Raw genomic sequence first — 25,825 nt, 5'->3', positions numbered from 1 at the left:
GCTAGACGTGGATGACTCTTCCTCTTCAGAAGTCACCATGGTACCTGAGAATAAAATAAAGATCCAACAAGTAAATAGTTCCGAAAAACACGTAACTAGAAAACAGATCTGGAAAAATATGAAAACGAATTCAAAATTTTTAAAATCAATTTTTACTAATAATAGACTCAAAGAAGATCGAAATTCAATTGATTTTGTAATTTTTGAACGAGTAAAACATTTTATACAATTTTTGCAAGATGAACAAAAAATCTGGGAAAAACAGAAAGTGACGATTGGAATTTCAAAACCTGGTTGCAAAGTGGCTCTGATACCACATGATAGACTCCTGGATGAGGATCTATGCCCAAGGACACACTTTTCAAGATCTTGAAGAGGGATGAATGAAATGATGAAGATGAATGGGGTGAAGATGCAGGGGAAAGGATAGATGAACGGCGGTGAAGGTGAAGGGGGTTTGAATGCAGCGGATTTAAAGGGGAAACGAAATGTACTTCTAAGAGAGATGGAGATCTCTTAGACTACAGGCTTGAATATATCTTAGATATGACACACTAAGAAATAAACAAGTTGAGAATATATTACACACTTCTCTGATCAAACAAGAAAGAAGAGATGTTTTTGATAAAATGTTTGATGATTAGAAAATGAAAACTACATTGTCTTTATATAGGAGAAGGGGGACGAAGGAGAAGAGGAGATAGGGGAAGAACATGCAAGAGCATGCACAAGGTCGAGCTCATACAAGGTCATGCAAGAGTCCTCACTCATGCAAGCTCATGCACAATGTCTAGGAAATTACAAAAGCATTAAATGCAAAAGAAATAGAGAAAATGGGCCAAGGCTTTGTAATAGGTCTTGGACCACGACTTAGACTGGCAAAGGGGGCTTAAAAGTGTCACTTAGGCTTCATTGAAAACCTTGTCAAGAAAACCCAATGGGACAAAACTTGACAAGGGAAAAAGAGTGCATAAACAACACTAAACCCTTTACCGAGCACCTTGAGCTGTGAGCATCGTCCAAATGGTTTGAGCCACGTCTTCTTGCTTCTTGTCCAGCTTCTTAATTATTCCATTGATGGCTTGGTTGAACCTCTTGGATTTTGATCTTGTAAGAGGACCCGTCGGAACGATCAACGCCTCCTCCGATGCTTCCTCCGGTACAAGCTGCTCCTTCAATGATTCCTCTGGTTCAAGCTGATCTTCCAATGCTTTCTCTGGTTCAAGCTTCTCCTTATGTCCATGTCTTTTGGTTGAGCTGTCCATGGTCTCCTCAGTAGAGGGCCGCAGGGTTGGGGTTTTTCGTGTTTAGTGTAGTAGGATAGTGAAACTTTGGGTATTTGGGGAGGATATATGTCATCGGACGAGCCGAACCAGTACCACCATTCATAGAACCATCCTGGTATTTTTTTTTTGAGCAATGAAAGTCGAAGGAGATGAACCAGGAGTGATCATAGGTTCATAAGTAAACGGTATGGAGAAAAGCTTTTTAGTTGTCTAAGTAGGTAAATCTTGGAATATGGAAACCAGGAATGGAGAATTCTATTGTGGTGTGGAGGTTTATAAACCCGAGATCTTGTGTAACATCCGCGAACCAAATTGTGGATTTTGGGGATGGGTGTCGATTGACACCAGGGATAGTGTCGATTGGCAACAGCAATTTTTGGTTCGACCAGATTGATTTAAATTGTCGATTTGATTCGGTTTGGTTAAAGTGAAATCTTAAAACCAGGGTATTTAAGTGGGATGTCGACCTAGGTCGTGGCTTCAGTGTTGTTTGCCGTTTTTAGAGAGAAAGAGAGCGTTCTGGAGAGATTTTGGAGTTTAGTGCTTTTTCTTGGAGATCCTTTTGTGGGATTGAAGATCCAGGGCTAGAGATGTGTTAGGAGGATTGCTTAGGTATTGGATTCGTCAGTTTGGATCAGAAATTTCCCGCAAAGAGGTGAGTGCATGACCATGGCTCATCTAAGCCTGAGATTTCCTTTTTTCTTGCTTTTTTGTGTTGTTGTGGTGTTTTTTATGGTTGTTATAGGGTTCCTACGGTTTCATATGTCTTTTGGTCGAGTTTTGGACGGATTGGAGGTGATAAGAGGCGAGATTTGAGTCTCGGCTTCGAGCAGATTGCGTCTATGGATTTAGTGTCGATCGACATCAGTTGGGTGTCAGTCAACACCAAGGGGCAGTATCGATCAACATTGAGAGGCAGTGTATGTAACGCCCCCAAACCGTTCTAGAGCCAGCCCCAGCCAGAACAGTCTCGGACGCTACATTAAGAAATATTCACCAACGATCCGGCCGAGGTTCTAAAATACATTCCGACCCTTAGCCAGTCTATCAGTGATATTTCCACCACATTAGACATCCCTAAGGCTTTTCAACCCTCAAGACATCCAAGTGTTGAGCCAACCCGGACTAGGCCACTTCAGACATAACTCGCTTTCGAATTTAAAACCGAATATTATTTAATATTAATATGTCACATGATAAAACTTATAGCGTTTGTGGCCAGGCCTATTGCCAAAAAGATCTTACAATAATTTTGCACAAAAGAAACATACTTCTTTTTTTTACACAAAGGCACAAAATAAATCTACTTCAGGCTCCTATCGAACAGCACGACTCTAGTCCCTCTAGTGGTTACCTGAAGGACAAAACTTTATCATAAGTAATCTTAACAGGGGTCCCTCCAGAAGATTAGATTCCCAACCCCACCCTAAATCACAAGGAATCAATCAATCACCACACAGAACAAGAAATCAAGCAAGCATGCGGAAGAAAGCAAAGCAACAAACGCACAGAAACAATCAAAGCAACAATGCAAAACTTGAATAAAAAGAAGTTTTTTTAAACAAGTTTTACTAGGGCCCAGATATTCCGTCTCCCATTCCTCTCCCTTTTTATCTCTGAATACAACCACAAAGGCATGCAACCAGAATAAAAACCCCAATACACCATCGTGTATAGCATCGATCAAGGTAGCGAGCCAAGATCGAGCTCCTCGCAACTACATGCAAGACTATTTTAGTTTGCATGTTGAAACAACTTTCCGGGTAAGGACAGACATATCTCCATTCTTAGTGCGCTTATGGCTGCCCGGACCTCCCCGTCACGAACGCCACGCACTAAGACCACACTAACAATTAAAGTTATAAGTTTATGACCTTAAAGAATCATAAACCTCAACAAACAACATGCAACATGCAACAACACAAAATTCACATGCAACAATCAATCAAACGGATTTCCCATCAACGCTTGAGATTTTACATGGACAACCTCACATGCAACAATCAATCAATCGGATTTCCCATCAACGCTTGAGATTTTACATGGACAACCTCACATGCAACAATCAATCAATCGGATTTCCCATCAACGCTTGAGATTTTACATGGACAACCTCACTTGCAACAAATCAATCAAGTGGATCTTCCCATCAACACTTGAGATTTTACATGGACAACCTCACATGCAACAAATCAATCAAGTGGTTCTTCCCAACAACACCTGAGATCTAACAAGGGAATTCCTCACATGCAATAGATCCATCAAGCGGATTTCCCCATCAACGCTTGAGATCTACCATGGAACCTCACATGCAACACATCAATCAAGCGGATTTCCCATCAACGCTTGAGATCCAACATGGAATCCCTTAACCCAACATGCAAAACCAAGAAAACAAAGAAGAAATCAAGAAGAATGCAACTATATGCACATGCAAATCGATCCTAGCTTGGATCTACCAACACCAAGCTAGATCGATGATATGCTCTCTGAAACTCACAGATTTTTGCAGATCTTCAGCTTCTGCAACCCGATCTTCCCTTTGCTTCAACAACTCTTCCCGCAGATGAAGCAACTCAACTCTCTCTCTTCCACACTTAGAAGAAAATTCACTATTTTCTTTCTACTGTCACTTGCGCAGCCTCTTGGCGTCTCTCTCTCTTTTCTCTTCTCCAAGTGAGAAATGAGGAGCTTAAATAGAGAGTGTGGGCGATCTCCTTATGCCACACGCAGGGGTATATGTGTCGCCTCCACATTTAATCTTCAACACTTGGCAAAAGTGAGAGAAGTGAGGTGTCATCACCACATTCATCTCTACATGCGATGAGTGGGAGAGAATATTCTTCCCCACTAATGATTCCCCCACTTAAATAATTCCCCACTAACTCCCTTTAATTAATTATACTTAGTGGAAAATCCACTAAAGAAATTAATTGTTATTTTAATCCCACTAACTCTTTGGGAATTAAAATAAAATTTATCGAGTTCCTTCCCATTTCCCGCAACCTTCCTGTTTCACGGTACCATCTGCATGGTCGTCTCTTCATCCGTTCCTGTCCTGTGCGTACCGCGTACGCCCGTACGCACGCCCGCTGGCCAACTGACCGGCATGTCGCACAATCCATTTTCCCTCGGACAAAACTTAGCAGTTCTCTTCTTCTTCCTCTTATCTTCCCTTTCGAGTCCTTTCCGTAGTGAGGGTCACTAAAGTGTCGGTCGACACCAATGGTCAGTGTAGGTCGACACTTGACTGGTGTCGATCGACACCTCCCTTTTCAGCGAGCAGTGATACTTGTTTCCTTGGTTTGTTGTGTTTGTTTGTAGATTGTTTGACATCCGAATTTAAGTTGCTTGTCTGTATAGCCCAATAGATGGGAGGATTGTCTCGCTGAGTGTTTGTAGAATACTCATGCATCTCAATTTGTGTTTGTGGTGCATGTAAAGGTAAAGTGTAATCGTGGGATTAAGATAATGAAAAGGAGGATGTTCTAGTGGCTCGATTGATTGTTGTCTGGCTTCTGTTAGGTTGCTAGAGTTGAGTCCTTAGAATGTTGTTTAGGATTGATGGTTCCTTGATTTATGCTTGTTTGGATTATTTGTTTATTTGGTATAGAATTATTATTAGTTATTTGATTATTGGATATTTGTTTATTGGTATCATCTATATTTATCTGATGTTGTGTGTTTGGGGTTAGGTTGCTAGTGAGTATGGGATCACTAGAATATTATTATTATTATTATTATTATTATTATTATTATTATTATTATTATTATTATTATTAGTATTATTATTATTATTATTATAAAAAAACACAGGTCGGATCGTTTTATCTTGGGAATTGCATACTCTGAGGATTTTACAAGTGGAGTAGGAAATGAGATTTGGGTTATTTATGTCGATATGGAGGGAATTTCTACTGACTTTGTGTCTACGAGAATGAATTCGTAGAATATACAGTTTTTGGTAAGGTTATCGGTAAGCTATTGGATATCCTCGTAAAATATGCAGTTGGTGTATGGGTAAGGTCTTTAAGAGATATTTGTTTGGTAAACGAGGTTGTAATAAGGTTTTGGCGTTGTGGTTTAAGGATTACTTTCTACTTTTATATATTGTATATCAAAATCAAAAACGGATAAAATAGCTTGTCATCTAGCAAATATTTGATAAGAAACTAAGTTTTTAACATCCTTTTGTAAAAATATCTCTTTGGCTCATTTGCAATCAACACGTTGTAAAATCTTTTTGTTTACTAAATGTCTTGAAATTTGGAAATACAGTTTACTATTGGTAAAACCTTTTTTTAACTGTAGAGTAGTTCTTTTGTGGTTCAAGCCAAACTCCTGAGTGAAAACGAACTATATATTGTTGGATAGACTCTGGCATTTTCTGCTTAAGGCTTCCGTAACCTATTTCTGATGCATCTGTCTCAACTATCATGAATGCATGGTAGTGTAATACCATTTTTATTGATATCATCGACTAGATTAGTATGCATACTCGACCATGGTATGGGGTTCTTTCGTAATCCTTGGAACAATGGTTGTGTACTTTGTCGTAGACTGGATAAAAAAAATCAAATATGTTATTTAAACAGCCTAAAAACTTTGTAATTGTGTTTTCTCTTTTATTTCATCTGGAAATTTATTTGAAAATTAGATAGATCTAGATATAGGTGTAATAGTAACTTGATATATGTTATGTCCTAAAAATTGTATTTTTCTTTGAAATATTTGCATCTTTTTGCGGATACTACTAGTCCATGTTTTTTAACTATGTTCAAAAAAGTGTATAGATGTTTAAAGTGTTTGTCGATAGATTTTGAAAATATTAAAACATCATCTATGTATATGATAGAAAAGGTGGAGTAAAGGTTGAATATTTTGTTCATAATATTTTGAAATTCGGGTGGTGCGTTTTTTAAACCGAAAGGCATAACATTCCATTCGTAATGCCCAAAAGGCATTGTGAATGGTTTTTTATATTTATCCTTTTCAATAATTTGTATTTGCCAAAATCCACTTTTCATGTCAAATTTAGAGAATATGCAAGAATCATATAATTGTTTTAATAGATCTCATTTGTTTGGTATTGAGTGTGTTATCCATTGTATTATAGTTGATTACTAAGCGTGGTACTCCTCTTTCTTTTTTAGTTTGGTTGTTTACATAGAATGCTGAACAAATCCAAGGAGATTTAGTTTTTCTTATAAAATTTTTATCTAGTAATTTTTGTATTTCTTTTTTGCAATATTCTAAAAGTTCTTGATTCATTTGAATAGTTCTAGCTTTAGTTGGAATATTTTTTTCATTAAATTTTTTTTTTTTCGTAGGGTATTTCAACAATTTGTTTTTTTCTTTCCCAAAAGGCATTTGGGAGTTCAGAACATACTTGGTTTAGTAGTTCAATTTCTATTTTATTTTTTTTCTTGTGACTTGTGGGTCACTTAATTGTTGTTTATTTGTTGGTGTTTTATTTCTTGTTGCAAATATTGTATCTGTTTTTGTTTGTCATCAATTAAATTTATATTATCTGTGTGTTCACTAATTGGTTTTATTTATGTCCTTCTTCCAGAAGACACAGTCAAGGAAGAGTCTAAAGTATCTACCCTCAAGATCATGATAGGAGAGTTTGGCATCAGAGTGTTTGTTGTGATTCTTGTTTAATCTCATAAGTAAACAATGACAGTAAAATAAGGTAAGATCCTCTTTTGTGTTTATTTTCAAGGCATTGATTATGTATCTATTAGAGATTCTTAACTTGATCAGGCCTTTGTTTGGTTGCATTAAATCGAAACAAAAAGTCTAATCTTGTTACATGAAATGAACATTTTTGATAACCATGGTGATCAACTTGATCATTGCATTCTTTCATATATTATTATTACAAATGGTGAATAAAATATTATAGTATTATTTAGAACAAACTGAACGAAAGATAGGGAATTTCAGTTTCATTTTTCACAATTTGCTACGTGAGGATGAGGAAGAATGGTCGAATTTACAAGTTGGACCGGATTTGCAAAGGCCGAAGCGACTGAAATGTGGACAAATGGCTTTATTAGGTCTTAACGGTAAGCCATTTTCATTGAGGGTCAGTCCAGGCTCTATCGGGGTTATATTCTTGGGCTGATGGTATTTGCACCTTTTTTTCAGATTACAGTTTCCTGTTATAAGATAGGTGCCGCACTCTCGTTTCCCTGGATGTTCTGGCAATTTTTTGTCAGACATATTTTCTCCTCTCTTATTAGACTTGATATTGTTTGCATATACTTGATTATTTTCTACATGTATATATAGTAGAAGAAGATATCTAGCATTAAATACTCAAATGACATGTTTAGAAGAAATATATCATCATTAACATTTATTACATTTAGTTATTATTGTAATTTTGTTTTTACTATAAGATAATGCTATATTTATCTTTATTTATTTATCATTACTTGATTATTTTTTTAGTAATTAAATTTACCAAATACTTTAGATATAAGTCATTTCATGAGTTACATAGCTTTTTGCTTGAGGAAACACCATCATATTTTATAAATTAGATACAAAAGTTATTATGAATACAAAAGTCAAATCTATATAATAATAACAATCTCTAAAAAATAATTATTACAGTTGCATTTTTTATAATAATTTTTCATTAGTTATAATTTTCTATTTTAATTGTTAAAATATATTAAACAAATTGTTACAAATGTTTAGTTTAACCATTTTAGTTTTTGGTATATCTATATTGTTACAACTTACAACTTTTACCTAATTTGATAAATCATTGCAAACTTTAGGTTTGTTTGGTGAATTTATGAAAAACTACCAAAATATATTTTAGTAATTACCTCTTTATGACATATTTTGCAATTTTTGTCAGACATATTTTGTTTTCTCTTATTAGACTTGGTATTGTTTGCATATACTTGATTATGTTCTACCTGTATATATAAACATTAAAAGAAGATATCTAGCATTAAATACTCAAACATGTTTTGAAGAAATATATCATCATTAACATTTATTATATTTAGTTATAATTGTAATTTTGTTTTAACTATAATATAATATAATGCTATATTTCTATTTATTTATTTATCATTACTTGATTATTTTTTTAGTAATTAGATTTACCTAATACTTTAGATATATGCATTTAATTATATAAATCTTCTTTAATATGACATAAGTCATTTCATGACTTACATAGATTTTTTTTTTGTCAACAACTATAGAAAATTAGCTAAAAAGGAGTTACATAGCTTTTTCTGAGAGGATACAACATCATATTTTATTAATTAAATACAAAATTTATTATGAATACAAAAGTCAAATCTATATAATAATAATAATCTGGAAAAAATAATTATTACAGTTGCATCTTTTTATAATAAAGTTTATTAGTTATAATTTTCTATTTTTAATTGTTAAAATATATTAAACAACTTGTTACGACCATTTAATATAACCATTTTAATTTTTGTTATATATATACCATTACAACTTTTACCCGATTTGATAAATCATTGCAAACTTTAGGTTTGTTTGGTATACGGTTGTCTCTTTATGATAACTTTTCATAATTAATTTCAATATTCAATTACTAAAATATATATAAATGAATAATAGAAACCAACCATTGCAACATTTGATTAACTGATAAACCGTTGCAATCTTTTAGGCTTTAGTTTATTGAGAATTGGTTAAAGATACCCTTTTGATATATTTATTTTCAAAAATACCTTCTTTTTATATTTTTACTTATGCTCTCTTTTAATTTTTAATGACCATTTTATTTTTACATGAAAAATATTTTAATCAATAAAATAAAAAACTTCCCGCCAAAAAAATTTCGACAGAAACAAAAATTTCCAATTTTTGCGGGGAAAAAAAATTGGCGGGAATTTTTTTTCATTTTTGGCGGTAAATGTTTTTCAATTTTTGGCGAGAAATTTTTTCAATTTTTGCGGGAAAATTTTTTCATGTTTTTAGCGGGAATATTTTCCGATTTTTGTGGGGAAAAAAGTTTGGCGGGAAATTGTTTCGATTTTGCTGACAGTACATTCTTGTTGTCACTCAAAGACAGAGTAATTTAGTCATTTTGTACATAAAGAGGGGTAGTTTTGAAAATAATCAACATAAAGAAGTACTTTTAAAAAGGACATGAAAAAAAAAAGTATTTTTGAAAATGCCCCTAATTTATTTGGCGAACCGTTGTAATCTTTGTTTTATTTGATGAACCATTAAAACTTTTGGTTTATTTGATGCAACATTATATATTTTGTACATTACTAAATATTTTTGTCGACATTAATCATAGGTAAAATGGAAAATCTCTATACATAATAATTTTGTGGAAGACTCCCAAATCATCAAAAACACTAAAAATTTGTCCATTTGCGTTAAAACAGGAGGGAACTTTAGTTGATTTATCATACTAATATGCTATTTTCCCACAAGAACTATCATATTAAACTGGATAGATCCCAAACTTTAAGCTCGAACTATTTGTTCCTGAAAAAAAATTATATATCTATTTTCCATCCAATAAAAAAGTTTAATCTCTAAATTTCTTGGAATTAATAGTTCGAGACCTATTAATCCACGTATCTGGGTTTGTTAGTTTATTGTCAGAAAAAAACTATAACATAATTTATACCACTTAAATACGTGGGTTTTTTTATACGAGGTAGCGGTCGTAATGTTTCAATAGTAAACAATCAAACCCAGATACGTGGATTCTTTTTTTTTTGACAATAAACCAAATATACCATTTGTAACGTCCCGACCGCCACCTCTCAGTAGACCCCATGTCCGATCACAATCCATGTGCGCACCTTTCTTAATGGGCCTCACATCCATTCACTAGGCCTGTGAACCCATCCATATACGACGATCGATTTGCTACGTTCGGGAGGCTTTAAAGACTTGTTATTGTTCCTACAAATCACTACATCATTTTTCCCTGTGTTTTATCCTAACTCGTACAGTTCTGACAGTCACTTCACGAAAGGTCACCCATCTTGGTACTACTCCAGCTCAAGCACACTTAACTCTATAGTTCTCTCATGACACTTGACCGAAAAGATAAGTGCACTTTGGTGACATATATAGGTGGTCAAATCAATTTTTTAAAACCTCTGCGCAAGTCTCTGAAACCGAGGTGTCACATGAGCCTTCTGGAAACAAGCGGATTCATAGCCATACAATCTGGATTTATGAAACTGCAGGTGGAACTAATGGCGGATTTTGGAGATATTCAGAAAGTCCAATCTCTCTACCTTCACTTTCCTACAAGAACAAGAGTTCCGTTGAACCTTAGGCTCGAGAATAGATGAAATAGTCTTTACGAGAGCTTTCACCTATGTATATAAAGAAGTTAAACTTCAACGGAGATTAGCGTAAATAATTCATATTTCCGTATGGTGATCCCAATTGGAGAACCCCTGGTGCCGAAAGTATCTGTGATTATGCCCAATTATGTGGCACTGGTGGACAATCAAAAAGTACATGATTGATTGTTTCATCTAGACATCCCCATCACAATTTATATTCATTTTCGTTACAATTTATATTCATTTTCGTTAAGTTTGTTGACCCAACACACATCTTTTGGTAACTTAATACATAAAATGTAGTCGGAAGCCGGAACGATATGGTCAGCCAACCTAACTTAAAATGTAGTCCGAAGCCAGATAGGCAGATACGATCAATCAATGAACTGTGTGATCCAAGCCTATTTATTTAAACCTAAGAATTTTATAATATAGATTTCGAGGCCAATTAAGATTAAATGAAAAGGATTTTGAGAAGTCTAAAGTCAATAACCTTAAACTCACTTCTTCATTCTAACTTCATTTGTTCTATATACTCGGAGAAGAAGTAGAAGTAATCTGAAGTTTGATCAAAACCATTTGCTGTCAAGCTCTAAAAAGAAGAGGATGATGAGAACGCAATTAGCGAATCTGTCACTTCCCGATGATTTGTTATTGACCTGCATCGCACGCGTCTCGAGATTGTACTACCCAACTCTTTTCTCTATGTGTGCTTACGGTTCCCTCTGGACACTAGCCCTCCCTGCTACACTCTCTGTCGTATAGCTGACCGATTGAACAAGAAGAAGAATTCAAGTGACAATCTTCTGGTCCCAATCCCAATCTGATTATCTCCCAATTCACCTCCTTTGTAATTGCATTAATCGAATCATCTCTGTTGGTTCGAATATCTACAAAATTGGTGGGGATGTGCCCTCCTCTTCTAGAGTCTCTTTCTTGGATTGTAAGTCAAATACATGGCACGAGGCTCCAAGCATGTGTTGGATTAAGCTTGAAGAAGGCTTGACGACTTGGTTTGTCCTAAACCTACTCGGAGTAGGATTCCTAGAGAGATTAGGATTGGTGGATGTTTAGGAGTTATCTCTCTAGGAATCCTACTCCGAATAGGTTTAGGACAAACCAAGTCTTCAAGTCTTCTTCAAGCTTAAAGGAGTCCTATCAGGCTACACTAGTCTAATTCGGAGCTCCTATCTCCGTACCCAGGTCACCCGGCCTAGAAAACTCGCTTAGACAAGATTATCAAATAGGATTAGGATTAGACGGTTTTGGTTTTATATATAAAGAGATGCAAGTGTTGCATAGAACAGAAGAGATTTGTGTGAGAGATTTGAGACAGATTGAGAGCTTAAGTTTTGAGAGATTTTTATTAAGCTAATAAAGTGAGTTATACTTTAACAATCTTGTTTCTAAATTAAACAATCACAAACTATATTTGGTATCAGAGCGACAGGTGCAAGGTAATTGAAAAACACAATGGGTGATGAAACATGTGCTATTGTCGTAGCACAAACAGAAGAAAGAGGAGGAACTTCTCCCATTACATGACCCATGCTAACTCCCACAAACTATACAGTTTGGGCCATGAAGATGAAGCTTATTCTTCGAGTTCACAAAGTTTGGGCAGCTATTGAAGAAGACACCATCGAAGAAGAGAAAAGAGACATGGTTATACCATTGTTATCAAGTCAATTCCAGAAGCATTGATTTTGCAGGTAGGACAACTTGATACAGCTAAGAAAGTATGGAACGCTATTAGAACAAGACATGTGGGAGCTGAACGAGTGCGAGAATCAAGATTACAAACACAAATGACCAACTTTGACCGTCTGAATCTGCTTCTTTAGGAACATTTATTGAAGAAGCTAAATTGGTCAAGAAGTTCCTTAAGTGTCTTCCTCGGAGAAAATACATACACATAGTTGCTTCTTGAGAACAAGTATTGGATCTTAATACTACAGGTTTCGAAGACATTGTTGGACGTCTCAAAACCTATGAAGAAAGAATCTTTGGAGAAGAAGATGAGCTACAAGAGACACAAGAAGAACATAACAAACTATTGTATGTTAAACATGATGGACAAGCCAATTGGTCTAATCGAGATGAATACAATGGAAATTACAGAGGAAGAGGAAGAGGGGGCAGATTTAACAATCGAGGCAGAGGTCGTGGACATTACAAAGGAAGAATGCCTCGTAGATCACATGTTTTGGATGTGATAAAGTTGGGCATTATGCTAGTAGTTGTCGAGATCGTCTTTTAAAGTTAGTGGATGAACTTATGTTGCATGAAGTTGTGTTCCTTAACGAGAAACATTGTGTACCAAGCAAATTCGAAACAAATATTGATGGTGAGAATGTTTGGTACCTCGAAAATTGAGCTAGCAATCACATGACTAGAGACATAAGATATTTTGACACTCTTGACTCAAGTAATTATTCGGAAGGTAAGATTTGGAGATGATTCACGCATTGACATTAACGGAAAAGGGACAAATGTATACTACATTCCTGGTTTAAAGAGAAATATTGTTAGGGGAGTTATTGGTTTGAGAGTTAAATAGAATTTTAAAGACTTTAAAAGTTATGTAAAATATGTTGTTATTCAATCAAGACGTTTTAAAACTCTTTTAAAATTTGGTGTTATTATTTGTGGATTTGTAAAAAGTTATCTAAAATCTTCATAAATCTATCTAGTGTTATTGGATTAAAAGTTTTATAAAGTCATTAAAAGTTTTACGTTATTCAAGTAAAACAAAAGAATTTTGGATTGTGAATGAATTCAATTATTATATTATTGGTTTAGGATTTTATATCATTTTCTTCATAAAAAAATTCATGAGAACACTATCATCAAATAGAGAGATTTGTGAATCATAGTCCAAGACTTTTGTTTTTCTTTTGTTGAAAATGAAAACGTGGGTCTTTTGGGATATATATTCATAACTTGCTCTGTCCTCATCTCTTTGATACTTCTCTCAGACTCAACATATCTTTATATCAACTAACCTTTTTGTTACGTATTGGGTAGAGAGAAAATTCGAACAGGTAACCTTTTTGTTACGTATAAATTTCAACTTCATAGCAAACAGAGATAGATTCTTTAGAGGGGCTTAGGGTTCAAGGTGGGTTATTTTCTGATGCTTACAGGGGCTTATACCGTGCACCAGACACTAACACCAGAGGCTGCTTCAGTTTTGAAGCAATCTTTAACCTTAGCAAGAAGGAGAGGCCATTCTTAGGTCACTCCTCTTCACATCGCTTCAACACTTTTAACTTCGTCAAGATCCAATATTTTCTGAAGGGCATGTCTCAAGTCTAATCCTTTCACTTGAATTAGATATATGACTTTGGCAAAGATGATTTTATGGAAGAAGAGATAAGCAAGAGATTTTTTTTTTCAAAAGCGTTAAATAAAAAAGAGAATATTGTGCAATATTTTTTTAGAAAGATTTTATGAGAGATTTTACAAGATTAGGAAAAACAAATCAGCAAGATCTTAAAAAACTTTCTAACAATCACCTAGAATCCTTCATTTTATACTTTCCATGATTTTATTTAAAGTCATTAAAATTCTCTTAAAATCCCAAACCAATACCCCCCCTCAGTCTCGGTCAAGCTACAGAAGAAGGATGCGACATCAGATTAATGGATGGACACTTGACAATGAAAGATCGTGATGGAAAACTCTTTGCCAAAGAAAGCTCTCCAAATAGGCTGTACAAGGTACTTATGGTGTTGAAAGACAACACTTGTTTGTACTTTGCGGATGCAAATACACCAAACAAGTGGCATGCAAGGATGGGACATGTGAACTTCCCAACTTTAAACTCTATGATACAAAGAAAATTAGTCCATGGAGCTCTAAATACCTTTCTTGAGAAGATGATCTGCAGCTCATGTTTACTTGGTAAACACCCTCGGCATGTTTTTCCACAAGGAACCACGTATCGAGCAACAAAGAAACTTGAACTTATACATGGTGATCTCTGTGGACCGATAACACAAGCTACGAGTGCTGGAAACCGATATGTCTTTGTCCTCATAGATGATTTCTCAAGGTATATGTGGACAATTCTATTGAAAGAGAAGGGAGAAGCTTTTCAAAAGTTCAGAAACTTTAAATCGATGGTAGAGAAAGAATCATATAGAAAAATACAAACCTTGAGAACAAACCGAGTAGGAGAATTTGTATCATTTGAGTTCAATAGCTTCTGTGAAGAACATGGCATTAAAAGACACCTCACAGAACCCTACACTCCACAGTAGAACAAAGTAGTGGAGAGACGAAACAGAACATTGATGGAGATGGCGAGAAGCATTCTGAAACACATGTACATGCCAAATTACATGTGGGGATAAGTGGTAAGACACTCAACCTACTTGCTAAACAGAGTGGTGACTCGAGCTCTTAAATACATGACTCTGTATGAACTGTTTCGAGACAAGAAACCTAGCATAGATCATATACGTGTCTTTGGTTGTATTGGGTATTCAAAGGTTGATCGTCAGCACTTAAAAAAGTTAGACGACAGAACACGCATACTAGTTCATCTCAGAATAGAACCAAGCTCTAAAGCCTATCGTTTGCTTGTTCCACAGACAAAGAAGATTGTTGTGAACAGAGATGTCATCTTCGACGAATCAAAAGGATGGAATTGGAAGGTTGAAGGAAGCATGAGAGACGGTAATGGAAGCTTCGAGTTTATGTTTGCTGATTCTGGTAATCGTGGACTTCAAGGAAACAATGAAGGTGTTGAGACAGAACAAATACTTGATAATGAAGAAGAACCAGAGATTACAGAAAATAACGAAGTTGAGAGTGCAGATATCAATGAACCTGATCACGCGATACAAACAGATACATCTCCAAATGTTTTAAGGAGATCACAAAGGGAAAAACACATGCCAAAATACTTAGAAGACTATGTTTTACTTGCTGAAGAAGAAGGTGAGATGTTGTTTTTATGTTTAAACAACGAGCCAAGAAAGTTTGCAGAAGCAAAAGAGACGAAAGAATGGATACACGCTTGTAAAAAGGAAGTTGGATCAATCGAAAAGCTTAAGACTTGGGATCTTGTTGATTTACCAATTGGAGAAAAACCAATCGGTCTCAAATGGGTGTTCAAACTCAAAAGAAATTCAGATGGGCATCAACAAACACAAAGCAACACATGTTGCAAAGGGTTATGTGCAACAGTATGGTGTGGACTTTGAAGAAGTTTTTTCTCCAGTGGCAAGGATTTAAACAATTAGACTCCTTATTGGTCTTGCAGCTGCACATGGATGGGAAATTCGTCATCTCGATGTCAAAACAGCCTTTCTTCATTGAGAACTAAAAGAAAAAGTGTATGTCTCACAACCAGAAGGATTCGAGAAGGCATGAAGAGAAGACAAATTTTACAAACACAATAAAGTTCTATATGGATTACGACAAGCACCACAAGCCTGGAACAACAAAAGGAGGTTGGAAGAGATTTGTTGATCATTGGTGTCTATGTCGATGATCTTTTTGTTACGGGGACAAGCGTGGATGTCATTAACGATTTCAAGAAGGAGATGGGATCAAAGTTTGAGATGAGTGACCTTGGAAAATTGACATACTATCTAGGAATTGAGGTTGTTCAGCATCAAGGAGGGATAACACTAAATCAAGCACGCTATGCACAGAAGATTCTTGAAGAACCTAAGATGGACAAATGTAATCCAGTCCACACACCCACATAACTTGGTTTAAAACTCTCTAAAGCAGTGAATGAAAGAGAGATTGATGCAACGGTGTATAGAAAACATGTAGGATGTCTTCGCTATCTGCTTCACACAAGACCAGACTTGTTTTGCTGTGTGGGAATTCTGAGTAGATACATGCAAAGCCCAAGAGAATCACACAAAGCAGCAATGAAGAAATGTCTGAGGTACTTAAGGGGAACTAAAACACTTGGCTTGGAATTTAGAAGAACAAAGATACCAAAGCTAATAGGGTTTAGCGACAACATCCATAATGTCGATGAAGATGATGGCAAGAGTACTGCTGGACACATTTTCTATCTAGGAGAGAGTCAGTTACTTGGTCTTCACAAAAGCAGGATGTTGTAGCTCTTTCTTCGTGTGAGGCCAAGTTCATGGCCGGAACAGAGGCTGCAAAACAAGCTATTTGGTTGCAGGAATTGCTTAGTGAAATAACCGGAGCTCCAAGCGAGAAGGTGACAATACGTGTTGATAATCGATCTGCAATTGCTTTGACAAAGAATCCATTGTTTCATTGTGACACCCTAGTTTCAGAGACTTGCAGAAAGGTTTAAAATAATTGATTTGGCTACCTATGTCACCAAAGTGCACTTATCTATTCAGTCAAGGGTCCTGAGAGAACTCCAGAGTTAAGTGTGCTTGAGCAGGAGTAGTCTCAGGATGGGTGACCTTCCGGGAAGTGACTATCGGAACTGTGCAAGTGAGGACAAAACACAGGGAAAGATCATGTGGGAATTTGTAGGGACGATAACAAGTCTTTAAAGCCTCCCGGATGTAGCAAACCAGTCTTCGGGTATGGATGGGCTCACGGGCCTAGTGAGAGACCGTGAGGCCCATTAAGGAAAGCAGGCCCATGTACTGGGATTGGACATAGGGCCCACTGAGAGGTGGCGGTCGGGGCGTTAAAAGTGGTATCAGAGCCGAACCCAGGCGAGTGTGGAGTCGACTGGGCTCACACCGTAAGGGGGTGACGGTCTTGGTGCGCAACGAGGACGTTGCGATCTGTAAGTGGGGGTGAATTGTGACATCCCGGTTTCAGAGACTTGCAGATAGGTTTAAAAGAATTGATTTGGTCACCTATGTCACCAAAGTGCACTTATATTTTCGGTCAAGGGTCCTGAGAGAACTCCATAGTTAAGGGTGCTTGAGCTGGAGTAGTCTCAAGATGGGTGACCTTCCGGGAAGTGACTGTCGGAACTGTGCGAGTGAGAACAAAACACAGGGAAAGATCATGTGGTGGGGGGTTTGTAGGGATGGTAACAAGTCTTTAAAGCCTCCCGGACGTAGCAAACCGGCCGTCGGATATGGATGGGCTCACGGGTCTAGTGAGAGACCGTGAGGCCCATTAAGGAAAGTGGGCCCATGTACTGGGATTGGACATGGGGCCCACTGAGAGGTGGCGGTCGGGGCGTTACATTCATGGTCGTAGTAAACACATACATAAGCGATATCATTTTATTAGAGAGTGTGTTGAAAAAGGCCAGATTGAGGTTGAGCATGTTCTTGGAGGTGAGTAAAAGGCAAACATATTGACAAAGGCACTTGGAAGAAATAAGTTCAAAGAGATGAGAGATCTCATTGGTGTTTACGATTTGAAGAAAAGTGAGTTCAAGCTTAAAGGGGAGAATGTTGGATTAGACTTGAAGACTTGGTTTGTCCTAACCTATTTGGAGTTATCTAAACATACATTACCAAATAGGATTAGGATTAGATGGTTTTGGTTTTACATATAAAGAGATGCAAGTGTTGCATAGAACTAACCATGTTAACAGAGCGGATATCCGCTTTTTTTGGGATATCCGTATTCGTATCCGTATCTGTTTTATCCGTAATTTATTATTCGTATTTGTATCCGAAGATTTCGGATATCCGTTATCTGGATATCCGTTAAAATTTCGACTATCCGCGAATATCCGCGGATATCCGTAAAAAAATAAAATTAAAAATATTATGTATTTTAAACTAAAATACAACGTATTTTGGAAAAAAAAATATTGTATATTCGTATCTAAATACCGGATATCCGTGAAAAAAACAAATATCCGTTTTAAAATTTAGCATTATCTGTATCTGTATCCGTATATAATAAAGGATGTTTGAAAAAAGCGGATATCCGTTATTCGTTTTTAAAATTTAGCACTATTTGTATTCGTATTCGTATCCGTTTTATTTGCTATTTCACTATCTGTATCCGTATCCGTTCGCCCGGATATCCGTTTTTTAGAGCGGATACGGATACGGATATCTACGGATATCGGATATTAATCTCAGGGCTACATAGAACAGAAGAGTTATGTGTGAGAGATTTGAGAGAGATTGAGAGCTTAAGTTTTGAGAGATTTTCTTAAGCTAATAAAGTGACTTATACTTTAACAATCTTGTTTCTAAATTTAACAATCACAAACTATAGCATGCGTGTGGACCGGAGCTCCTCCTCCTCCACATTTGGTTGCCAAGACCACAATTCCATGAACTAGGTTAGAGAGTTTTCATCCAAATACTCAAACTTGGAGCTCTCTAACTAGCCCTAGCGCGGAGATACGCAATGAACGTGTAGCTGAACACAAAAGCTTTGGACTTGAAGGAAAAGTCTACCTCTTTGGTGATAAGTCTCACCTCTTTGGTGATAAGTCTCACCTCTTTGATGATAAGGATGGTGCACTGTACAATAGTCTTTGTGTGATAGACAACATCTTGATATTTTGGTTTAACATACGGTTCTATTGGTATGACTATAAGGTAAAATTTTGGAACCGAGTGAAGGGTCTTCAAGTTTTGCCTGAACAATTACGGAATGGATTTGAATGTTTGCCTACTTTCCTCAACCGTGAGGGGTGGCATTGTAAAATGGTTGATTACGGTGGGAAAATGGCGGTTTTGTAGGTTGAGGAGTGTGATGGCTCTCAAGAAAATTTGGTTTGGTGGTGTGCGGAGATTATTGAGCTTGAAAGACGCCATGGAGATTAGATTTGGGGCAAGTTTTGAGTGGTTTGATTAGGCCTAGGTTTGATGTTGTTCTTTAAGTCCCCAAATCATGTCGCTTGTTGAATGCAAATGCTCTTTCTGCTACTATTTGATGCGGCTTGGAACAGTTACTGTGGATGCAATTTTCATTGTTTGAGGTTTTTTTTTTTTTTGTGTTTAATTGTTTTTTCACTAGTACGTGAAGTCGTGAATTGACCATGATGATTGATTGTTTACTGTTTTTAGCAGATGCGGTTGGTATTTTGTTTACATAGTCCAAAATCTATTCGCAGATATAAATAGAGAACCAGAGTTTTTAATTAACCTCTAGAGAGTTCAATCAAGTTACAACTATCTTTGTATAGACATTCTCAACTGTCTAAACATATCAACAGTACAAATTGTATAAAATACACACAGTAGATGTAAGTTGAAATTTTCGAATTATGAGGAAATGCATTTACTCGATTTTGAAAATTGTCTCTCTTATTGTTTCATGTGCAAAAAGTAGCAAAACCATAAGGAGAATCATTGAAAACTTACAAACAATCAAACAAAAAGTAAACGGTATATGGGACTGAAAGCTAAAATGGGCAATGTTCTGTAGAGCAACCTTCAATGCAGAGTCCTATGAACGCCAATATCTGCAACATGTTAACCTCAAGTCCTCTCTCTTTGAACTACCGGGCGGTGTGGTTTTGGGGCTATAACGGGAAGAAAAAAAAACTTATGGAGACGTTTCATAAGAAATAGAGTTATAAGTAAAGATGAGACTAGTTACCATTGGGATTGCCTTGCTCATAGAAACATTTGAAAAGAGAGACAGCTTCTTCTGCCATTATTCCTCCTCTGCACTTGTACCCTTTGCCTCTTTGAGCTTCTTCCCTATAAACAACAGAATTCAATTAATAAGGCATCTCTTTATAAGACAGTAGTGTGATCGTAGAACCTACAGAATATCTGACTGCTGAGAACTGCCTAAGTGAAGCGACAAAATGGAACCACATCCCCCAAATTTATCATTCGCACATCCATAATACACTTCTTTTATACCTTCAGTTAAGAGCAGAGCATACCATTTTCACATCAGAAACAAAACAAAACAAAACAAAAAATGTCTAAATTCAGCTTAAGGAATTCATACCAAGAAACGATAAGGCCGATGCACACATTATGCAAGGTTCGCATGTTACGTAAAGAGTGCATTTCGAGAATTTCTCAGCGACTTGTGAAGGTGAGAGTCCATTTTTCTGCCATTGTCCGACAAGTTGATCAATTGCTTCCATCTCTGCATGTCTTGTGGCCTGTTCGAACAAAATTGTAACGGTAACAATCATATGTTTCTTGTATTACTCAATAAATAAATTAAGCCAGAGAGAGATAGTGAAAGATAGACTATCTAATATATAACTGAAGAAACTAGCTTATAGCTAGAACAGATAGAAATTTTCAAGCTTAGTTACTTCTGAAAGTTTGAATGATTACATTGCGTGTCTCATTTGTTCGGTTTCTCCCTGAAGCAATGACCTTACCGTCCTCAAGAATAACACATCTGATCCAGACAAACCAGGAGACAAAAAAAAAAAACACATTAGTTATCTCTTATGTAAAATTGATTGACAAATGGTAAGAAAACACAAATTGGGATGAAGCAAAGGCAAAAATAAGAGACCCCACGGGAACTTCAAGAGCCTCCAGAGCAAGTTTAGCCTGCAATCAAGGGAAATCAACCACCATAACTCTAAAAGAAACAAACTTTTGCAGTATTACAGAACCAATACTAGTGTTATTACCTGGTGCAGAGCAAAGCCCATATAAATATGAGAATCCTCACAATTGTAAATATGAGAATCCTCAAAATTGTCCTCTTCTACTGGTGTCATAACTTTAGACTCGGCTTCACCAGAGTGCGTAAGTAACAAAACCTGATTAGCAAAGATTCAAAAAAAGCCTTAATTATAGCTAAATAGAGGATGGTCTCTTTGGCATATCCATTCCAAAGAAACCAAACTCTTTTTTTTATTACTCCCAATGTTCTTAATATATGTCTACCAAAATCGAAACTAGACAAATACAACACATGTAACAGAGAACTGTTAGGACTAAAACTAATCACATTATGCTCTCAGGGATCGAAAAGAAAACAGCATTTGTGCTTTGAACAGAAAGCCTATAAGCAATGAACAATGAACATAAGAGATTAAGAGTCACCGAGACCAACAAGAAAGGTATGGTTTTGAGACTGTATGTAATAGAACTGGAACTGTGAGTAAATCTGGAGGACTCAAAGAATCCAAGGAAAGAAGATACAAAGAAATTATCTAACCAGGAAAAAAACCAAGACTAATTCACCGCAACGAGCAACGGAGCTATCGTCTCTGTTCTGTAGAAAATGACGTTGTTTTGTGGATATTAAACTAATACCCCGAAACGACGTCGTTTACGAAGATCAAAGTTTAACCGTTTTGATGATAAAGGGGTCGTCTGAGTTTTGCCGTTTCCTAGTCGGAGATTCGAGATAAGCACAGTCAACTTGCTTTAGGGTCTGTCTGTAAGGAGAAGAAGGTATGAGTCTCGGATCTCTCGATGATGAACATTAAACTTGCTTTAGGGTTTACAATTTTGGTTTATTCCTGTCCGAATTAGTTTTCGGGTTAAAAGCCAAACCAAACCAAACCGAGAAACCGTTATCCGAACCAAATTTCGAAATTCCGGTTTGGGTAACCCTGATCTGGATTACTCAAAACCCAATTACACTGGAATATTCATGGGATAGAGCCAAAGACTGAATTGTACAAGTCCCAATATATTCACAGTGGATGATGAGTATGTGATTTGTTTGTCTACAAGTGTCAACACACACACACACATCAATTTTATGTTAAACATTATCAATACAGGTCTGCAAGTGACAAATATAGAGTGAAAGAGGAATGGTTCCATCATACAGTAGTTTCACACTTAGACATGTCCCAAGGATTTGCCTTCTTAACACAACAACAACAAAAAAGATCAAGCATGTTGTATATAATGCATCACCACATAGCTTCCAAGTTTGGATGACGAAACGACAGGCCAAAATTGACAAAGAAGAGGGAGAAGAAAAAACACATTTGAAAGCCATGAAAAAGGAACCAACTCTTTGAATATGGAGAAGATATATAGCGTTAAGAAAACTCATTCATGCCACTCGATCTTAGATATGTTAGAATGATTCAGTAATTATCCGCAGATAAAATGGTAGAACACAAAGAGGAGAAACAAACTCAAGAAACAGCTAAACTGGCTATGTTGCTCTTACAGGTCTTGGCATTGTGTAACCAAGATCAATCAGCTTTCTAATCAACACTTTCTCAGCTTTTGCCTACACAACACAACACAAGACAAACGAGTATTATCTAAATAAAGCTTGTTTCTTTCTCATTTCTATAAGACAAAAGCAAAAGCGAAAGAACAAACCTCGAGCAAGGGATTGTTCTTAGGGATGTTGCAAGCCAGTATTATATTGAGTCCAGTCTTCAACACTAGAGAACACACCCAAAAAAAAAACAGAGAATTTATAACAAGAAAGAGAAGGATTTGAAATTGCAATCATCAGATTCTAACCTAATCTACGCGCAATGCCAGATCCAGTGTTATCAGATGATCCACCAAGTACTGAAGTAACACTCACGGTATTGCTCTGCCATAGAAACAAAACCAAAAAAATTCCCAATTTCAGAACACTGAAAACCCTAATTGCCATGAAAATTGCAAATTTTTAGAATCTCACCGGTCGTGTTGAAGCGGCTGCGTACAAATTCCCAAATTTGGCGGAGTTACAACCAAGCCATACATAAATCTACACAAAAATTCCCAAATTAAGCTTTCGTTCCGATGAAGATCGAAGGCGGGAGAATTAGGTTAAAAAAAAGAACAAAGCTAAGTTACTGGCGGGAACCTGTTTCGCGAGACGGATGATCTGGAACTGGATTGTGACATCATCGAAAACTTCAGTGAAGCACGAGACTTTTACACCGTCTCCATCACTGACTACGTCGCCGGAATCTTCGGTCTGGTCGGCGATGTTCACCTGGGCAACAGAGCGAAGAACTTGGTCGTATGCAGTCCCCATTGTCTCTCAAGTCCGAGAGAGAGAGAAAAAGTCTGGTCCTCTCTTCTTTTGAGAAATAAGCGAACCAAAAATCAATTTCAATTGTTTTCGGTTTAATCCGGTGTTTTACGGTTCAAGACGGTATTAAATAAGTCAAAATAATTCCAAGGGTAAAAGAACGTAAAATCTTCTACTTCTCCTCGTCGTCTCCTTCGTTGCTCTTCTCCGGCTATACGATTTCCTGATCCGAGAGCAATCTCTCACTTCAAAAGCTTGATTTCCTGAATTTGCCGAATCTGATCACTGGTTCGTTTTTTTCTTCTACTTTTTTTGGTTTAGTTAAGCATCAATTGATCTTTCGTGGAGAAAAATAGTTGTCTTCCTTCTTTCGCATGTATACGATTTGGGGTGTCGATACTTCACAATTCCCTGGGAAATCGAAACAGATCTGTGTGCTTTCTATGTGATTAATCGCGTATTAGGTCGTGGGTTTCTGGATTTTTCAACTGTTAATTTCAGATTTCATTGAGAGCAGTTAACGATAATGTTTGTGGTTGCATCGTAACCTTTCTCTTACGGTGGCCATGATGAACAGATTGGCCTTGTTAATGGCTGTAATTAAGATTGGCCTCTAGTTTTTGGGTTTTGAAAGTTGCATTGATCTATTTGGTTCTGTTTCTTCTTGATGGATACTTTTTAGAGGTTTAAAGTTCGTTTGTTTTTTTCTTTATCTGTGTAGATGGATAGTGGAGCGCTCAACATCAAGAAATGGGTAGTGGTGTATCCAGTCTATATTAACTCAAAGAAAACTGTAGCTGAGGGAAGAAGAATCAGTGTGAGTCAAGCATGTGAGAATCCTAATTGCATTGAGATTAGTGATTGTTGCAAGCATTTGAAACTCCCTAGTGCTGTCGAGGTAATCCTCCCCATCCTATTAGATTAATGTGATAATGTCGTGTCGTTTTTGATTAGAGGTCTTACGGTATTTCAGATTGACAAAGCGTACCCGCGCGACTTCATGCAAGTAGGTAGAGTAAGAGTGCAGTTGAAAAGAGAGGATGGGACTTTACTCAATCCAGCCATTACTTCAAGTAAGACCTCAGATCTCCACTCGCCGTTGAACATTTGTCTTTTGTGTTTTCTTATAGTGTTTATCCCAGTGATAAATTGAATAGAGCTTGCAGTTTTGTGTATCTGACTAGAAACCAGAAACCAGTTTTCATGGACCTAGAAAGCACCAACATGGAATCTGTTTTATTTTCTTTACTTGCACTTCTTTTGTTGTTAAGATATCTCCTTGTGACACGTGTATGGATGTGTCTAACCTTCCTGTGAATGGTTCCTGATACCAGCCTGCTTATTATCTAAATAGGAGTTGGGTTCTTAACTTTGGTCTCTTACATGAACTTTCGGACATTGTTTTGTGGTCTGCTATTATTTGTGTTTGCTTTGTTTTATCTCATCATATCACCCTGATTCAAACTTCTTCATCGTTCTTCAAATTATATCATCACCAATTTCAACCTTTGTGATCTGGAAGCTTCAGTGATCCCTAAAATTTTCATTTATGCTCAAAATCATTCTTACCAGAATCTCGTATGGATAAACAAGTTGTTATACATTATGTACATATAGATCATCTGCAAATAGTCTTAATTTTTAGACGTTTATGTTTGTTATGGTATTGTTATTGTTACTAGAATATCACCTTATACTAAGTTAATCTGATAATGTTTTTCATTCTTTATCAGTTCATTTGTTATATTTTGAATTTCTTAGGTTGGTATTGTTGCATATGATCACGGCAGATTCAGATGCAGAAATAAGCTATATAGAAAAAGTTTATTTTAAGCACTTTTTGGCTAATTGGAAGACCTATGATGTGTTTGTGTTTGTGTTTGTGTTTGCATTGATACTGTTGCATCCAAATAGTTGGACCTTTTTAACATGCAGAAATGAGTGATTGCTGCTAAACATTGCACTTAAAGGGGTTACCTGCAAGTTGTTTCCTACAGACATATGATGTGCTCGTGTTGATGTATATTTTGCAGGAAAGCAATTGATGCAGAAAATTGCAGAGTTGGTACCGAGACATCCAGAGAGAGTGAAGAAGCAGGAATCTCAGAAAGCGAAGAAGCAGGAACCTCAGGCCACAACTTCAACCTCCGGAACTTCTTCAAAGTCAGGAAAAGGTGGCAAGAAGAAGAGATAAACGAGCCCTCTTTCTCTCTCTCTGTCATTTATTTTTCTCCTCGCATCAGATTCTGTGGCTTTTGATCTCTAAAACTTAGTGAGAAGAACACAAAGGTGTTTGCAGGTGTAACAATGTTTCAAATAGAAGCTATTTTGGTTTAATCACTCTGTTTGGTTTTTGGCACCAGCCATTAACATTAGACGAAGAAAGAA

The 25,825-nt window shown here is 36.5% G+C and overlaps 4 protein-coding genes across 6 annotated transcripts; 1 reads left to right on the top strand and 3 right to left on the bottom strand.

The window, feature by feature from the left end:
• On the bottom strand, positions 7,065–7,544 carry LOC109128841 (zinc finger CCCH domain-containing protein 13-like). The gene has a single exon (XM_019235951.1). It carries the CDS (start codon positions 7,512–7,514, stop codon positions 7,245–7,247), a length of 270 nt encoding a protein of 89 aa, XP_019091496.1. The 5' UTR covers positions 7,515–7,544; the 3' UTR covers positions 7,065–7,244.
• Positions 19,753–21,934, bottom strand: LOC104742322 (tRNA-specific adenosine deaminase 2). Of its 3 annotated transcripts, none has more exons than XM_010463319.2 (8): positions 21,653–21,934; positions 21,120–21,251; positions 20,999–21,036; positions 20,812–20,878; positions 20,471–20,630; positions 20,280–20,370; positions 20,108–20,211; positions 19,753–20,030 (listed from the first exon to the last, which is right to left on the bottom strand). In XM_010463319.2, the coding sequence occupies exons 2-8, from the start codon at positions 21,207–21,209 to the stop codon at positions 19,987–19,989; spliced, it is 594 nt and encodes a 197-aa protein (XP_010461621.1). In that variant the 5' UTR covers positions 21,210–21,251; positions 21,653–21,934; the 3' UTR covers positions 19,753–19,986. The 3 variants fall into 3 exon arrangements, with proteins under 3 accessions (XP_010461621.1, XP_010461620.1, XP_019090917.1); XM_010463318.2 differs by having other exon boundaries at positions 20,280–20,379; positions 21,653–21,933; XM_019235372.1 differs by lacking the exon at positions 21,653–21,934 and adding an exon at positions 21,548–21,635 and having other exon boundaries at positions 20,280–20,379.
• On the bottom strand, positions 22,230–23,481 carry LOC104742321. The gene is made up of 5 exons (XM_010463317.2): positions 23,267–23,481; positions 23,099–23,167; positions 22,933–23,008; positions 22,786–22,850; positions 22,230–22,690 (listed from the first exon to the last, which is right to left on the bottom strand). The coding sequence occupies exons 1-5, from the start codon at positions 23,438–23,440 to the stop codon at positions 22,613–22,615; spliced, it is 462 nt and encodes a 153-aa protein (XP_010461619.1). The 5' UTR covers positions 23,441–23,481; the 3' UTR covers positions 22,230–22,612.
• Positions 23,583–25,812, top strand: LOC104742320 (signal recognition particle 19 kDa protein). The gene is made up of 4 exons (XM_010463315.2): positions 23,583–23,725; positions 24,159–24,335; positions 24,411–24,510; positions 25,471–25,812. Exons 2-4 carry the CDS (start codon positions 24,159–24,161, stop codon positions 25,629–25,631), a joined length of 438 nt encoding a protein of 145 aa, XP_010461617.1. The 5' UTR covers positions 23,583–23,725; the 3' UTR covers positions 25,632–25,812.

The sequence above is a fragment of the Camelina sativa genome, chromosome 14 (genome assembly GCF_000633955.1).
Source record: "Camelina sativa cultivar DH55 chromosome 14, Cs, whole genome shotgun sequence".
Taxonomy (NCBI): domain Eukaryota; kingdom Viridiplantae; phylum Streptophyta; class Magnoliopsida; order Brassicales; family Brassicaceae; genus Camelina; species Camelina sativa.
The sequence above is the reverse complement of the archived record's forward strand: the minus strand, read 5'-3'. Positions and strand labels throughout refer to the sequence as shown.

Coding starts and splice junctions, on each gene's coding strand:
- LOC109128841 (XM_019235951.1), bottom strand. CDS start 7,514: ATGTCTGACAAAAAATTGCCAGAACATCCAGGGAAACGAGAGTGCGGC.
- LOC104742322 (XM_010463318.2), bottom strand. CDS start 21,209: ATGACACCAGTAGAAGAGGACAATTTTGAGGATTCTCATATTTACAAT. Junction 21,037..21,119: donor TGGGCTTTGCTCTGCACCAG/GTAATAACACTA, acceptor CCTTGATTGCAG/GCTAAACTTGCTCTGGAGGC. Junction 20,212..20,279: donor TCTCAGCAGTCAGATATTCT/GTAGGTTCTACG, acceptor TGTTGTTTATAG/GGAAGAAGCTCAAAGAGGCA.
- LOC104742321 (XM_010463317.2), bottom strand. CDS start 23,440: ATGGGGACTGCATACGACCAAGTTCTTCGCTCTGTTGCCCAGGTGAAC. Junction 23,009..23,098: donor CAGCCGCTTCAACACGACCG/GTGAGATTCTAA, acceptor TTTCTATGGCAG/AGCAATACCGTGAGTGTTAC. Junction 22,851..22,932: donor TGGCATTGCGCGTAGATTAG/GTTAGAATCTGA, acceptor TGTGTTCTCTAG/TGTTGAAGACTGGACTCAAT.
- LOC104742320 (XM_010463315.2), top strand. CDS start 24,159: ATGGATAGTGGAGCGCTCAACATCAAGAAATGGGTAGTGGTGTATCCA. Junction 24,336..24,410: donor AACTCCCTAGTGCTGTCGAG/GTAATCCTCCCC, acceptor ACGGTATTTCAG/ATTGACAAAGCGTACCCGCG. Junction 24,511..25,470: donor CAATCCAGCCATTACTTCAA/GTAAGACCTCAG, acceptor TATATTTTGCAG/GAAAGCAATTGATGCAGAAA.